Raw genomic sequence first — 16,408 nt, 5'->3', positions numbered from 1 at the left:
AGGTGTTCGACTGCACAGTATGGGCGGCAGGCAGGGATCAAGACGAAATAATATGGACCAAAATCTGGCACTGATTACAATTTACATCGTTACCAAATGGTAAAGAAGGAGTACTGAAGGAGGAAAAGGACATTTTAGAGAAGCTGCATGAGTTCTTTTTATCTGTCTTCATCACAGAAGCAGTCTGGGGACTTGTGACATAATGTGAAAACAGATGACATTCAGATCTTGTTCGCAAACTGAAGACAAACATATCATTCGGTCCACTAGATGTTATCAGTCTGAGAATTCTTAACATTACAATGCTAATCTTCAAACAAATATACAAACAAACAAGTCCCAAAAACTTATCCTTGTGCCAGAAGGCTGGAAAGTGGGCAGTATAGCTCTAATTTTCAAGAGGAGAACTAGGGAAATCCAAAAAATGGAGGCTTTTAGCTGAATATGTATTGTAGATAAATTGTTTGACAGCTTTTTTAAAGGTAAAATGATCAAGCATATAGAAAGACAAGCCGTGCTGAAAAAGAATCTGTATGGATTCTGCAAACTGATGCCCTGTGTCAGTAAATCTTTCCATAGTTCTTTAAGAGTGCCAGCAAGCATATAGACATGGATGCTCCAATAGGCACTGTTTCACCAGAGTCAAGATAAAAGAGGAGGTGCCCTTTGTGGATTGTTAACTGCTTTAAAATGGGGTGACGTTTAGAATAAATTAATAATTATTAGAGGTAAAGGTAAAGGTAAAGGTTCCCCTTGACAATTTTTGTCCAGTCGTGTTCGACTCTAGGGGGCGGTGCTCATCTCCGTTTCCAAGCCACAGAGCCAGCGTGTTTGTCCAAAGACAATCTTCCGTGGTCACATGGCCAGTGCGACTTAGACACGGAACGCTGTTACCTTCCCACCGAGGTGGTCCCTATTTATCTACTTGCATTTGCATGCTTTCGAACCGCCAGGTTGGCGGGAGCTGGGACAAGCAACGGGAGCTCACTCCGTCGCGTGGATTCGATCTTACGACTGCTTGGTCTTCTGACCCTGCAGCACAGGCTTCTGTGGTTTAGCCCGCAGCGCCACCACGTCCCATATAAATCAGGTGGGTATTTGGACCAAATCTGAAAATCAATCCATTCAAAATATGATGCTGAGGGAGCACTTTACAGCTACCATGCCTTCCAGAAAGACAAATAAGTGGGTATTAGGTCAAATCAAGTCTGAATCCTTTCTAAAGACAAATTTGAATAAACTGAGGCTATAGTATTTTGGGCATAGTATGAAGTGACAAGGCTTATTGAATAAGACAATAATGCTGGGAAGAGCTGAAGGCAACATGATAAGACGAAGACCAAATATGAGATGGACTGCCTCAATAAAACATTTTCTTCTAAATCACTGCAAATTCATAGTGTAATAAATATTAATATTTTAAACATGAAGCAAACACTGAAAAGCCAGGTCACACAATAGTAATATTTAAAATACTAACAATTCCTACAACTATAAATGTTTTGCTGCTTTATGTCAAAACTTTTTTGTTTCAAGTTCTTTCATTTACAAGCATCTTCAATTGTGTACAGTACTCTACTCTGAGAGTCTGTGTCTGAATGTGGCCTTTAAAAAAAAAAACAGAAGTAGTGGAAAAGCCAAAAATCAAACTAAATAAAATCATCTCAGCTGAAGGCTTTAGAGACGTAAATCCTCAAAGTCTACCTGAGGGCCAGAACTGATAGGGACAACTGCATATCGGTTGGGAAGGTGTTTCATAGCTCCACATGAAACTTACTTGTTGTTTATTACTTTTATATCCTGCCTTTCTGTCAGTGAGTTCAAGCCAGTGCATATGGCTTTCTTCCCACGACCCTGTGAGATAAATAGGTTAGGCTGAGGGAAAGTGACTGACCTAAGGTCACCTAATGATTTTTATGAGACAGTGAGGACTTAAACCTGGATTTCCTAGGTGACTGTTGGACAGCCAGATTCTCTTAGTTGCGAGGATGAAGTGGGGTGATCTAGGTCACTGGTTCTTAACCTTGGGTTACTCAGGAGTTTTGGACTGCAACTCCCAGAAGCCTTCACCACCAACTGTGCTGGCTGGGGTTTCTGGGAGTTGCAGTTCAAAAACATCCGAGTAACAAAGGTTAAGAACCACTGATCTAGGTCACTGGAGGAAATTTTTCAAGAACACTTAGTAGTTTTGAAACTAGATGAGCTAATTATTCATTATTATTTCAGTAAATGTGATTACTTAAATCAATCAGATTGTTGGGGCATTCATTGGCATAGTTTCTCTCTTTTTTCCTATTCTCTATACTACCCCTTGCGGCCCTTGTTCCTATCTACCAATTAGATTCAAGTCTACGGCTATGCTTACCTGCTGAGTTCCAGTTTCTGGATCAGTCATTGCCATCACAGAGAAATCCCCAAATCTTTCTCCATTGGCATCTATGGATACTGGGCCTGCAATGCCTAAAGAATGGCATGTGGGAAATTTTTTAAAACACAAGTTCAAAATACAAAATGTTTCAAAGAAAAACAAAAGAATTAAGGAGCAGACAGACTTTTTATACACTGATATGGAAAGAAACATCATCAGACTTCCAACACTTTTGCTGGCATTCCAAAAGAAATTGTAATTTCATCTCTGTGTCTACATTTCTAAAATTCTTAACATTTCTCATTTTAAAATATATGCAATAATCTCAGTCTGTTTTTCAGAGGGTGAGTAAGAGGGAAAATGAATTCTTATTCCAGAACCTTTGGCATGCTAAAATTAAAAATTTAAAAAGTTTTGGGGAGAAAATTAAATTGCACAAGGCCCGGATTATGTGTAGGCATCCTTCAATCTCAAGAGACTAGGGTAATGTGCTCTGAATAGAGGTCTTGGAACAGCGTCTAGTGTGGCTGAGAAGGCCAATTCAAGAGTGACAATCCCTTCCATGTGGATTAACATGCATGGTAAGTGTGTAGGGAGCCTTCTTGCTCAGTATACGCCCTTCTTTCTAACTAGTGATGGTCAGATCATCCCATTTCAGTCAGTGTTAGTTTTTCATGTATTCAGTGATAAATCTGAAGTGTCTTGTTCCCCCCATTTTCAAAGATATACAAACATTTGTATTGTAACACTCCTCTCTAAAATATGCATTTGTGTATACACTTTTTAGAATTGGTATTTATTTATTTAATTTGTTTGTTTGTTTACAATTCGGTGGGTAATATAAACGATAGACAGTTACATTCTGATCTGCATATTAAATTTGCCCCGAGCAACTCATAGGTTAGTTTGCTTAAATGTGTGAACCTAATGAAATACTCCAGTATGCATATTTTGAACCCAATAGTCCCTGCTACTGTGAGGAAGAAAAACCTCAGCTGAGAAAATTGCCTGTTATGTTTTTCATAGCTGTTCCAGTTTCTGAACTCATTGTTGGATTCTTATCTAAAGGAAACACTTCCTTTAGTTTAAGTACTTCCATTGGAAATCTTGGTAATCTTACCCTGTAAGAAATGACAGATGAACCTGACATGAGCAACTTTCCTACCGGTAAAGTTAACTGTCTAAAGTTTAAGGCATGTGTATGTTACCTCCTAAAACTGACATATTTTAAATTTTGCAGAAAAGTGAGGGAAGGGATCAACAGGCTGGACACATAAAATTTTGGCACATTCAATCTGAAATATCAAATGGAGGTTTTGAAACATCTCCAAACACAAGCATGCATATTCATACAAAAAGCACTTCAAAACATAATACCACTGAAAAGGAGGGGGGAAAGGGGGGAGGGACTGGAAAAAGAACTTTTTAATAAAACCATGTTTTCAGATACAATAATGAAAAAACACAATGTGTTCAGCTAATATATGCACATAAAACAATTAAACAGCTGCAATCTTCAAAAACAAGGAAGGAGCCAGGAGCCAGGGACCTAAATTACAACTACTATATTATTATAAGCGCTTTCTTTGTGCAGAATATTTCTGACAGCATTTTAAAAATGTACACACACATACACACTATATACAGTGTGGGTGTGTATAAAATTTAATGGGCTATTTAATTTAATTTCTTAAGAGACCACATGTTAAAAAAGGGTGCACATGTTATCTACACTTTCTTTTTAAACTAAAGCATGTCACAGTCATCCATCTTTTTATAGGGAGGCCCTGATATCCAGAGGCGGTTTGGAACTTTCCAAATATAACACAAGAGGAATAAGGTGGTAGATAAGGGCTAAAGCAGGTGGTAAAATGTTCTCATAGTATATCTCCTTTTTCCAAGTTAGCTGCTTCTTTTCTGTACTAAAAATTACATACAAAGAATTAAGGGCCATACGTTTATATCTCACTTTTTTGTGATCACATTATAAAATTTTTCTTTTAACTTTCTTCTTTACAGTGAATAGTATGTTATTTTCTTGTTGTGAACAGTACAGCATAAAACTTCTCTTCCTTTCTTCTTGCATTGGCTTTCCATCTGAAAGAGGAGCCTTGTGGCACAGTGGTTAAACCGCTGTACTGCAGCCAAAACTGTGCTCACAACCTGGGGTTCAATCCCAGGTAGCCGGCTCGAGGTTGACTCAGCCTTCTATCCTTCCGAGGTCGGTAAAATGAGTACCCAGCTTGCTGGGGGGGGGGCAATGTGTAGCCTGCATAATTAACTTGTAAACTGCTCAGAGAGTGCTTGAAGCACTATGGGGCGGTATATAAGCAGCATGCTTTTTTTGCTTTGAAAACAGATCCAATTCAACAAGCTGGGTTTGATCTACAAAGTTCTACACAGCATGGTAGCTGGGGTCTGATGAAATCTTTACTCCCTCTACTAAGTGGTCCCTTAACCCCAAGTCTGGTAAACAGTTATGAGAGACAGGACACTTTCAGGGAGAATCCCATAGCAGACCGCCTGCCACAGGGAAGCCTGCCTGGTGCCTGCATTGCTCTCTTTTCAGTGTCTTATTAAGACTATTTTTGTTCAGTTAAACTTTTCAAGACCTTCGGGTTTCATGCTAGTTTGATTTTTAAGATTACAGTATTTTATTATTTTATTACACTGTTGTAATGTTTTTCAGTGATTTTTATTGATACTTAGAGAAAGGTTTTGTTTTTCTTTACAAGTTCCTTTATCTTAAAACATTACAAATAATAAATAATACAACTATATTCAACTCATGGCACTGTATCAATAGGCAATTATCAGATTTTTTATTTCAAATATCTGAATCAATACAATCTGGGAACTAGATCACTTATTATGTTCCTCTATATTAAAAAAGCTGGTTGGATGTACCCAGTGAATTGGAGTACATACTTGGCTGCAGAGCCGAGGTTTTAGAATTCGTTCCCTCACTGTGTCTCCCTAGAGAAGAGCCATGCAGTGTGGCCTTGACAAGCTGCACAGTCTGAAGGGCCAACAGAAAATAATGACTTTATACTTTGAGTACTTTATACTCTGGAAACCCTGGCAAGGGTTGCCGTTAGAGATGGGAGCTTTGTATTTGTCTCCCATGGGAGACGAATATGAAGCTCGCCACCACAAGTGGCCAGTCCAGTTGAACCCTCCCTGCTGAACTGGGTGTCAACTTACTACTTGCAGTACGTGTGGCCATCATCATTTGTGTCATGCCAATCACAAGTAGCCCAGCTAGGTCTTCCCTGCCTCCCTGCACTGCTGAACAATCAGCTGCTTAGTGGGGAGGCTTGTCATCCCACTCCCTTGCCAGACTGGTCAGCAGCGCAGGGAGGTGGGGAAGATCCAGCTGGGCTATGTTTGCAATTGGTGCAGTATGAAGGAGACGACCCTTGTGTGCAAGTGGTAATTCGATACCCAGGTTTTTTTGGGGGGGGGGAACTGGCTACGTGTGGTGACGAGCTTCGTGTTCATCTCCCCTAGAAGACGAATATGAAGCTTCCATCTGTAGGTGCCATAATGATAGGTACAGCCCAATGTACTGCTTCTTTTTAATTCCTAACAAATACAGATTATAAATTTGAGACATCAAAGGACCAGGAATATCTGCAGGCAAGCCTCATGTAGTCTAAACTGAATCTTTCAAACAAAGACATTTTGTCTATATGAGACCCAAAATAATTCATAGCAGTTTTGAAATCATCTTGCATAGTTGTCTATAACTTCCACTCTAAACCGGGGCAGAAAAATGAGCTGAGTAAAAGTGAAGCTGAGGCTATTGCGTTCTTTTTATTGAACAAGTGACTACTGTAAATGCAGTAACAAAAGATCATTTCCAGAAAGTAAAAGGTTAATCCAAAGATAGCTAATAGTAAATATTTTAGCCACTTTTTACAATTCTTTTATAGCCATAAGCAAAATTTTATAATTATCGACATACCATTAGATGGATTATAAAAAGGTATTTGCTCTTATCCTAGATATACAAAAAGCCAACCAATGAATGCATCTATTAGTTGATCAGCTGTCTCCTTTTTTCTTCTTCGCCTTAAATCTGCTCATTTTATACTACATTTATGTCTGTTTATTGCAAGTCACACCATTATCTATTTCTTCAACCAATGATATTATCCTCAAGCAAAAAAAGGCTTGTTTTCAATATCTACTGGCTATCAGCAGCTATTCCTTATCTATTTGCCCTTCTAGCTATAGGCTAGCTAATATTATATTTATCTCTTTGTCCTTATGAATTAACATGCTTGTTACTAAGAACTTACAAAATATTTTATTATTACTGTATTGTGTCTTTCTAAGCGATATGTCCTAAGCATCCATTTTCTTGGATTTAACTGGTTGATAGCCTTGATATCTGTATGTTCTTGTGATAAAAAAAAGCTTAGAAATATTTAATCTGTCAGCATGAAACATCTTTAAAGTTCACAATTCAAGCAAGTTTAATGCTACCTCAGGGAAGAGACATTTTATCTAGTCAGAGGTGCAAACTCTTCTATCTTTCCCATTTCTTTTATGACAGTTCTGAAATGTTCTTGTCTTAGCAATCGCTACACATAAAGTGTATTATCTTTGCAAAATTAAAACTACTTCTATCTTTTTTTTACCAACCTAGCCTGGCATTCTTGCAGCATTTCTCTTTTACAAGGTCATTTTGGTCTTTTGTTGCCTAGCAACATATTGAAGTCAGATTTAATTCCATTCTTCTCAGAGCTGTTATTTCATAGCATTTTTTCAGAGACAATTTTTGTCTGTCTTCTTGTAAGTCAGCATTAGTTTGACAGCACATAATTACTATAGTTAAAAGAGTTGGAGACTTCACCAAAACCAGGTTATAACAAAATTGTGTAGAACATGTGATTGTAATTTACCTTCATATGTCTTGTTCCATGTCTGGTGGACAATCTTTTCTCCATCCTTCTTAGTGAACCCATTCTTCAGAACTTCTCGCAAAGCCAGAACATATAGGACAATGGCATCATGGAATCCTTCCACAAACATGTTGACCTAGAATGAAAGCACATCTTCTTTAATATAAAGCTGTAAAAATGGTCCATTTGGAAAGCTCACCAAAATCACAATTTCATATAAACTAGCTAACTTCAGACAAGCTTTGTAAATTTACGATCTTCATTAAAGCACTATATAAAACTATACAGAACTAGGTAGATACTTTCTGGTGAACGTAATTCTTCATATGTCACCTTACATACCAGATTTGTTCTGTAGCCTTTGTAGTATCTAAATCACATATGCACTTCATTTCTCTTCATGGTATTTCTGAGTGATACATAGATTCATTGATTTAAAACTGCTGCATTATTACATTAATTTTACAGAGGACAACCGATAAAATTGTCAAAAGGTTATTCAAATACAAGTTGAATTTCTAACAATGTAAAAGCTGGGCTGTGTAATATTTTTCCAGAAATATCTGAAGAGTTATAAAAAGAAGTTATAATTTTTATTTTGCTCTAACAAGTATTTCAAAGCAAAGGCTCTGCCAGAGTGGAAGGCTGGGGCTGTTGGAGGATGGAAAAAGGGTGACCTCAAACAAGAAAGAGCTGAGCCCTCATGTGTATCTTGCTTCTCCAACCCTATAGGTATTTCAAAGCACAGGCTCTGCCAGAGGCAGTGGCTCTGGGCAAAGTAAGTGTGCACTCAGAGTTGCACTTGGAGTTGTATGTGAAGATCAAGAAACAGAAATTGAGAAACTAGCAGTGAAAGGATCCGAAGCTAAAGATTTGCGAAGGCTTTCACGGTTGGGATCTAATAGTTCTTGTGGGTTTTTCGGGCTCATGGGCCGTGTTCTGAAGGTTATTCTTCCTAGCGTTTCGCCACTCTCTGTGGCCGGTATCTTCAGAGGACAGCACTATGTCCTCTGGTGCAGTTTGTTTGGGAGTTGTGTATTTATGGCTGTGAGATCAGCTTTTGTCCTTTTCAGGAGATGGGTGATTATGGTGATCAGTGTGCTTTTGTTGTGGGTGTATTGTTCTGATAAGGAGGAGAGATTATCTGTCACTGTGATTGATGGGTGTCCTTAGCTGGTTTTTTGTGTGTAGTGATCACTGGTCCTTGTGGCTGGGTAGAGTTTGTTGACCTTTTGCACGCTGTATTTTTCACTGCTGGGAGCCAAGCTTTGTTGAGTTTCAAACTTTCTTCCATTTTGTTGAGGTTCTGCTGATGTTTGTGGATTTCAATTTCAATGGCTTCCCTGTGCAGTCTAACGTAATGATTGCTGGTGTTGTTCAGTATTTCAGTACTTTGAAATACAGTGGACCCTTGATTTACGAAGGTCCCTACTTACGGAAATTTCGAGGTACGAAAAGCTCCGGCCGCAAAATTTCAGTTCGACTTGCGGCCGGAGCTTCGACCTACGAAATGCAGGGGGAAGGGGTGAGAAATTCAAAGCAGCCCCCGCTGCCCTCTTGTCTCCTGTCCCTGGTGCCCTCTGCCTCCTGTGGCCAAAGAGAGTGGCCATGTTCTACTAGAATTCTTGTTCTCAAAGGAAACCACAGCAGAGTGTAGCCACACACTGGCTTTCAAAACAATTGTAACAAACTCAGGACACAGATAAATAAAGTCTCATGGCAGGAAATCCTAATAAGGAGTCAAGGAAGGGTGGGAGTTTCTAAAATGGGAAATTCTAAATGCACAACTACAAACAATCCCAACAAGAAAAAAAGGTGGGAAACAGCTAAAAAGGCCAGTGTGGCTTCACAAAAAGCTCAAAGAGGACCTGAAAACAAAACAAAAAGACACATATTGGAAGTGGAAGGAAGGCCAGGCTACAAAGGAAAAGTGTAGACAAGTAGCAAGGAATTGCAGGGATCGCATTAGAATGGCAAAAGCTGAGAATGAGCTGAGGCTAGCTAGAGATACTAAAAGCAACAAATAAGCTTTCTTCAGGTACTTGCATAGCAAAAGGCAATGAAAAGAGTGGCTCAGCTACTCAATGGAAATGGGAAAATTATATCAGAAGACAAGACAAGGCAGAAGTGTTCCATTGCTATTTTAGCTCAGTCTTTTCATAGAATCATGGAATAGTGAAGTTGGAAGGGGCCTATAAGGCCATCAGGTCCAACCCCCTGTTCAATGCAGGAATACAAATAAAAGGATAGACATCATATATCTTGACTTCAGCAAAGCTTTTGACAAAGTGCCCCATGATAATCTGATTAGCAAGCTAACTAGGTGTGGGCTGGATAGTACAACTGTTAGGTGGACATAGTTGGCTACAGAACTGTACTTGGATGGTGATAATTAACGGCTCCTTCTCAAACTAGGAGGAGGTAACAAGTGGAGTCCCCCTGGGCTCAGTCCTGGGCCTTGTACTCTTCAACGTTTTTATTAATGACCTGAATCAGGGGTATGGGGAATGCTAATCAAATCTGCAGATGACACAAAATTAGGTGGATTAGCTAATACCCTGGAAGACAGAAACAAAATTCAAAATGATCTGGATAGGCTTGCTCACTGGCCAGAAAACAACAGAATGAACTTTAACAGGGATAAGTGCAAAGTACTGCATCTAGAAAAAAGAAACGAGATACACAGTTACACTCAGCAATACTAAAAGCGAGAAGGATCTTGGAATCTTCATACATCGCAAGGTGAATATGAGCCAAAAGTGTAATGTGGCTACAAAAAAGGCAAATGCTATTTTAGGCTGCATTAACAGAAGAATAGTCTCCAGAACCCGCAAGGTATTAGTTTGCCTCTATTTGGCACTAGTTAGACCTCATTTTGAGTATTGTGTCCAGTTTTAGACACAGCACTTCAAGAAGGATGCTGACAAACTGGAACAAGTTTAGAGGACGGCAACAAGGATGAAGGGGTAGGCGGGCTGGAAAACAAGCCCTATGAGGAAAGACTGAAAGAACTGGGCATGTTTAGCCTTGAGAAAAGAAGACTGAGGTATGAGAGATATGAGAGCACATCTCAAATACTAGAAAGGCTGTGTCATTCAGAGGAGGAGCAGAATCTGTTCCCAATCATTCCTGAGTGCAGGATACACAACAATTGGCTCAAGTTACAGAAAGCCAGATTTTCGTTGAATATCAGGAAACACCTCCTAACTGTTAGAGCAGTACAGTAATGTAACCAATTACCTCGAGATGTGGTGAGTGCTCCAGCACTGGAGGCATTCAAGATAAATTTAGACAACCATCTGGCAGATATCCTTTGATGTGTATTCCTGCATTGAGCAGAGGGTTAGACTTGATGGCCTTATAGGCCACTTCCAACTTCATGGTTCTATGATTCAAATACTCATCTAGTGTTTCCTTCTCATGTGATGGTGATCCACCACTCTTATTTCAATTTTGATCCAGAATCAGACATAGGTTGATGAATATAAAAGGAGTTTAATAAAGTATTTTTTATTTTCAGTTGCTCCCAGCCAATTAAAATGGAGGGACTACCTATCTCCAACACCATCAGCCAACAAAACTGGCCCAACAGAAGGAAAGGACAGCGAGTAGATGCTGTCTAGAGAGGCGGGGTAAAAATTGAATAAATAAATAAATAAATAAATAAATAAATAAAATAAGGCAGCTTTTAATATAGTCAACATGCTTATAAAAATTAACTGGGGACAGCTAGGAAAATCTCAGCTCACTGCAAGGAATAGATTGTCAAAGTGAACAGAAATCATGTCTCCTAAGGTCTCTCCTTGGGTCTGTAACAGTTGCTTGGCTTGAGTACATGTTTACTCACAGAATCCACTAATTCTACTTTCTCCTTTAGGGATACAGTAACAGTTTAATAGTCTATCATTACTTATGACAGACAGCATAAATTGTCAATTACCTGTACATGTTTTACAAAGTACACCTAATTGGTTATGAAAAGCCTCTTCTCCATTAACCTTTTTGGGACAAAGATTTTCTCCTGACTCTACTTGGTGATTTGTTTGTTTAGTGATCATCTACATTCAGCTTTCTACCACCTTTCATTTCTCCCAATTCTTGCTCAACACATTCTTGCTTTTCTATAACATGAGAAACAATGCAGTCTTGTTCTATAACTTATCTTCTGAAGTGACTGAAGGGATACCTCCAACAGTTTACCCTATTTTTGTGGCTCTTTCAGTAAATAGTTCAAACTAAGTAAAACGACACATTCTGTTGCAAATTCACAAAACAATTAAGTAGGTTTACATTTTGTAGCAGTATTCTTAGTGCTGTGCTACAAGGAATCCAGCTGCATGTTCGGCCTTCTAGGGTTGCGTTCACTACCGTTGGCTAGACTGTCAACATATGAAGACTCAGAAAAGAACAGCCCTTAAGATTGATAGGTATATCTCCAACATCAAAATAGATGTATTGTTGACTTAAAAGAGGTAGCCATGTTCGTCTGTGCAAGCATATCAGATAAAAATCAAACAAAAATTAAAAAAATAAAATACAGACTAGTTTTTCTCCTATAAATTTGAAACTTCAAACTCATTTAGCTGTAGAATAAAACTTAATATGAAACAAGAGTCTTTTAAAAATGAATGATAATTGTTGGACTCCTATTGTTCTTCAACTAAGGTCTGCATAACTTGCGGCTGCTAAATGACAAGGTGTGGGGCACACAGTTGTATAATTTGGCATGTGACTGAGATGCAACAGGCACTTCATCACTTAGCAACTAAAATTTACACAAACCTTACCTGAATGCCAAAAGGGTTCTGGCCAATGTTTTTCACATGTGCAGGAACAAAAGATAAAGTAAATGTAAAAGATACATTATCTCAAACTTTAGCAAAAATAAATGACGCCAATAGTAATATTTTGTATTTACTAATTCAAACAACTATGCAAATTTGAGAAAATCCAAAAGAGAGTCACATGTCATGTGAACTGAATGTTTATAGACGAATAACTTGAAGGCAGTTTCTTCATTTTATCTGCATGACAGGCCAGAAATAAAGATGCTGTGTTTTTTTAAAGAACACTTAGGTTTTGTAGAACAGAAGCATTTAGAATGACAGTAATTCAATATGTGATTTTAAAATGTCTGAGCAGTAACTAAGCTTTGGAAGCAACTGAGGGTTCAAAATCCAGGATTTCATGAAACTGATGAAACACTGATGCACAACTTTCAAACACTATGAATCGTCAGAAAAATACCAGAGAATTTGCAGATAAATGGAGAATCTCTGTTTATGAAACTCAGTTCACCTCACTCCAAGCTTTCCCATTTTCCTATCAGCCATTCCACCTATATGTGGAGAAACATCTTTCCTGTTTGGAAGGCTGACAGATACACTGTGGCAGATGTAGCACATCTCTAACCCATTTCAGGCAATGAGTTAATGGACTCCCCGCAACCCTATCTCAGATTTGCTTTGATTTGGATTCCTGCGTTGAGCAGAGGGGTTGGACTTGATGGCCTTATAGGCCCTTTCCAACCCATTTATTCTATGATTCTATAATCCATTAAATTCAACAGTATAGAATAGACCTGTTGAAATCAGTGGGGCTTAAGTTAGTTGTAACTGTAATCAATCTACTACCCTGATCAGTTCCCCCTAAAATAAGAAGAGCTAACCTGAAAATAAGCCCTAGTATGATTTTTCATAAATTTTGAATGCTTGTAATATGAGCCCTACCCCCAAAATAAGCCCCAGTTAAGTGAAACCCCGCCCTCCAACCTCGTGCAGCAACCAGAAGAAGATGACATGACTGTATTTGAATAAATATATATTGTTGTACATAAAAATATATATATAACATCCCCCGAAAATAAGCATTTTTGGAGCAAAAATGAAGGTAAGACCCTGTCTTATTTTCAGAGAAACATGGTATAGATAAGACTAATGTCGGATTTATTATAATATTTCCTACAGTTATTAACCAAAGGCCTAAACAAGCTGATCCTGAAAAAATGTAAAAAAGAATATGAATTTATCTGTATGTGTAAACAATATATTCACTATTCAGTGCTAAATGGCTAGTTTTATGTTAACTCTTACAGATGAACTATTCCATGCAAATTTTTGAAATATACGTAGTAAATCAAGTGAGGGAAAAAATTATGAATCAGACCGGGCATAGGGACAGAACTTAACTTTCTGTTTTGTTCCTTAGGAAAACCAGTCCCCTACAGCTGATATTTGTTTGAAGAGAAATATCCAATTGGTGACACTGTGAGGCTGTCTCCCAATGAAACTGCATTCATTTATTTATTTTTAAGTTTTCTATCCAACTGTGTTCTCCATGGAAGCCTCAAAGCAGCTTATAAATATTGTGGCAATACAATAATATTCTAGCACATTTGTGATTCCATACTTGTTGAGTCAGTATTTCATGCTATTCTCATTTATCTTTTCTGGGCCCCAACCACTCTCTCAGAAAGGACTGAAGCGGCTTCACAGCAACTTGGTCGTTTTGTGACACAAGCCCTGGTGCAGTTTTAAAAAGAGTACACTGGTGCCATTTAAAAACCCCACCAGGGTTTCTGTCCCACTTGCCCAGTGCTGGAAGGCTTCTTCCCAGGTACTGACCAGGTTGGGGCTCAGCATGCAATAAAAACATGCTGGAGGTCCCCCTCATGTAAGAACAATCTAATTACCCAGCCACTGCTGGGGAGGTTTTCTGGCTACTTCACCACTGACTTGTTGGCAACATTGGTTTTGCCGGGGGGGGGGGAGGGAACTCAAGTCTTCCCCACATGGAAAGCAGGCAAGCCTGCCTTGAGTCCAGCACTGTTAGAAGTAGTGAGAGGCCCATGGGTTGGGGACTGTTCCACATCCTACTTTAATGCAAGGTTTTGCATTAAAAGAGGACATGTGAAACAGGCACTTTCACACCTGTTTTCTGATAATCCATAGCAAAATAAATAAATTTTTAAAAGACTGTATGTTATCTGAAACATGTAGTTCCTGCTCTGGTGGTCTCTTTTGGTCATCCATCTGCTATGCAACAAAAGCCACTGAAGACCTTCAATGATGATAAGCAGGACTAAGCGGTTGGAATTTGCTGATTCTATGATGGAGATAAATCTTCTTTGCTGGCATTGGGCAGCTGCCAAACAGCAGTTCCAACTAAGGTCATCTGGGATAGCCAAAGTAGAGCTGAGCAGATAAAAACACTAACTTTATAGGAATGATGTTACTCAAGATGATAGCAAAGAGGAAACTATGACATTTGCTTTCCATCCTGCTCTGACTCTATTATTAAATCTCTCAAACTACTGCAATTTACATTGTAAGATATCTGCATGTTAAAGGTATTTAAAAATATACCCATTTGGCCCGAAGACTTAAGTTCTTCTGAATATTAGCAAGAACTTTCTGACAGTAGAGTCTGTCTCAATTCTTCACTTTAAATAAAGGTTGAACAGCTATCTCTCGGAAATGGCTTGGCTCTGGACCTCCTGCTTCTGCAAGGGGTTGACCAGAATGACCCCTGTTGGTGCTCCTTTCAGATCTACTATTCTACAGTTTTAAGTGTTTCTCTTTTAGTGGTTGATTGAAACAAAGCAAAGGTGCATGAACATGCTGGAGGACAGGCCTCCTGCACCTGTGAAGAAGACATTTTAGCAAATATTATTTGCATAATATGTTACACCTTTTCAAACCACTTCTTCTGCATGACTCCTAAGGTACAAGTGCCCTGGCTTCCCCCCTCCCCCATTAAAAATGATGTGATTCTAAGACACATCTTCATAATATTCAGTAAAATATTAATAATTTTGTATTCCTTGGGAAAGCAAATTAATTACAGTTTTTCCACATGCGTCCCTATGTTTCGATGAGTAAGGATGTGTTCATTTTTGGGTCTAAGATAAAAGACACACATGAGTCACCCTTCCAGTCATTCTAAACCTACAAGAAGACCGTGGAAAAACTGCAGTTATGGAAAGAAAAGGTCTGCCAAGACAGCATTATTATCCATCCAGCATTCTTCTAGCAACTTCAGTTAGAGATGGTATTTAATTGATCAAGTATTTTCAAATAATAGTCAAGTATTTAAAGCATCCATTTATTGGAACAGTTAGAAAAGAACAGAAAGAATGATGCAAATAACAAAATATGCCTTTGAGGGCAAGAGGGCTATTTTTCCTCAGAGTAAATTCAACTAACTCCATAGCAATCCCAATGCTCAGAGACCTGCAACCTATGCTAGTGTGATGACTGTCTGTGTTTGCCCTAATTTCCCCCCCTCCAAAGCAGGGGTGGGAATGTAAAAGAAGTGGGGGAGAAACTACTGAGCTGTTTCTCCTTCAGTCATTTTCCAGGTCAAAATCACCCTAAAATACTTCTTTGTCCATGGGAGGGAAAGAGGCGTGTGTGTGTGCGCGTGCGTGCATGTGTGCGCGCGTGCGTATGTCTGTCTGTCTGTCCAATTTAGAAATGACTTACAGTGACCCCCGATAAGGCTTTCAAGATGACTGAGATATTTAAATAATGGCTTTACATGTAGCCCACCACCAGGAGTTTCCATGGCCAAGTGGTAATTAGAATTCAGATCTCCAGAGTCCTTGATCACTTTATTCATTATACCATACTGGGTAACCATAAAGACAGATGCAGACCCCTGAAATTTTCATAAGGCAAATTTTATTTTGAAAAGGCAACAAACTGTATTATAAGACTTAATCATGAGAAGAGAGAAGTTGTAGGATAGGGAGTGCTTACTGTTACATACAGCACTGATGTTACCTGTCTGTCATGGGTTGGAGGGAAAGTTCCATCCTATGGGGAGTGGAAGGCGGGACATCAGGAGGAGGGGCTGTACTGTATATATATGTGGAGTTTGTGTGGAGAAGTTAGGAGAGCTGAAGGAGAGCTGAGAGAAGAAGCTGGAGTGGGAGTCTGTGTGTCAGACAGGGTACTACTGTGTGTCAGTCAGTACCAACCTGATAGGTTCAGGTGTCTGTATGGTTAGCCAGAACTGATAGGTTCAGGGTCTGTGCTTTATTTAAAGGTGTTCTGTGTGAACCAGACTGGTGTATGTATGATTGAGACTAAGCCACGTTACTGTATCTTATTCACTTGATCATTTTATT

The 16,408-nt window shown here is 39.0% G+C and overlaps 1 protein-coding gene and 1 long non-coding RNA gene across 6 annotated transcripts in view; one reads left to right on the top strand and one right to left on the bottom strand.

Moving 5' to 3' along the window:
- The window catches only part of NPR3 (natriuretic peptide receptor 3), a 97,387-nt gene that overhangs the window by 44,926 nt on the left and 36,053 nt on the right, over positions 1-16,408 (bottom strand). For all 5 annotated transcript variants that reach the window (XR_013541156.1, XR_013541157.1, XM_020807108.3 and 2 more), the window contains exons 4-5: positions 7,279-7,414; positions 2,366-2,460 (exon numbers count right to left, since the gene is read on the bottom strand). Coding sequence is in view for 3 of the 5 variants with exons in the window: in XM_020807108.3 (XP_020662767.3) it covers positions 2,366-2,460; positions 7,279-7,414 (231 nt within the window). In the remaining 2 variants the exon portion in view is untranslated. The remainder of the gene's footprint in view (positions 1-2,365; positions 2,461-7,278; positions 7,415-16,408) is intronic.
- On the top strand, positions 1,193-3,222 carry LOC144586371 (uncharacterized). Its single transcript, XR_013541158.1, has 2 exons — positions 1,193-2,007; positions 2,152-3,222. It is a non-coding gene; the product is annotated as an uncharacterized LOC144586371 (long non-coding RNA).

The sequence above is a fragment of the Pogona vitticeps genome, chromosome 2, assembly GCF_051106095.1.
Source record: "Pogona vitticeps strain Pit_001003342236 chromosome 2, PviZW2.1, whole genome shotgun sequence".
Taxonomy (NCBI): Eukaryota; Metazoa; Chordata; class Lepidosauria; order Squamata; family Agamidae; genus Pogona; species Pogona vitticeps.
Note: the sequence above shows the minus strand (reverse complement) of the source record. Positions and strands in the feature narration are given on the sequence as shown.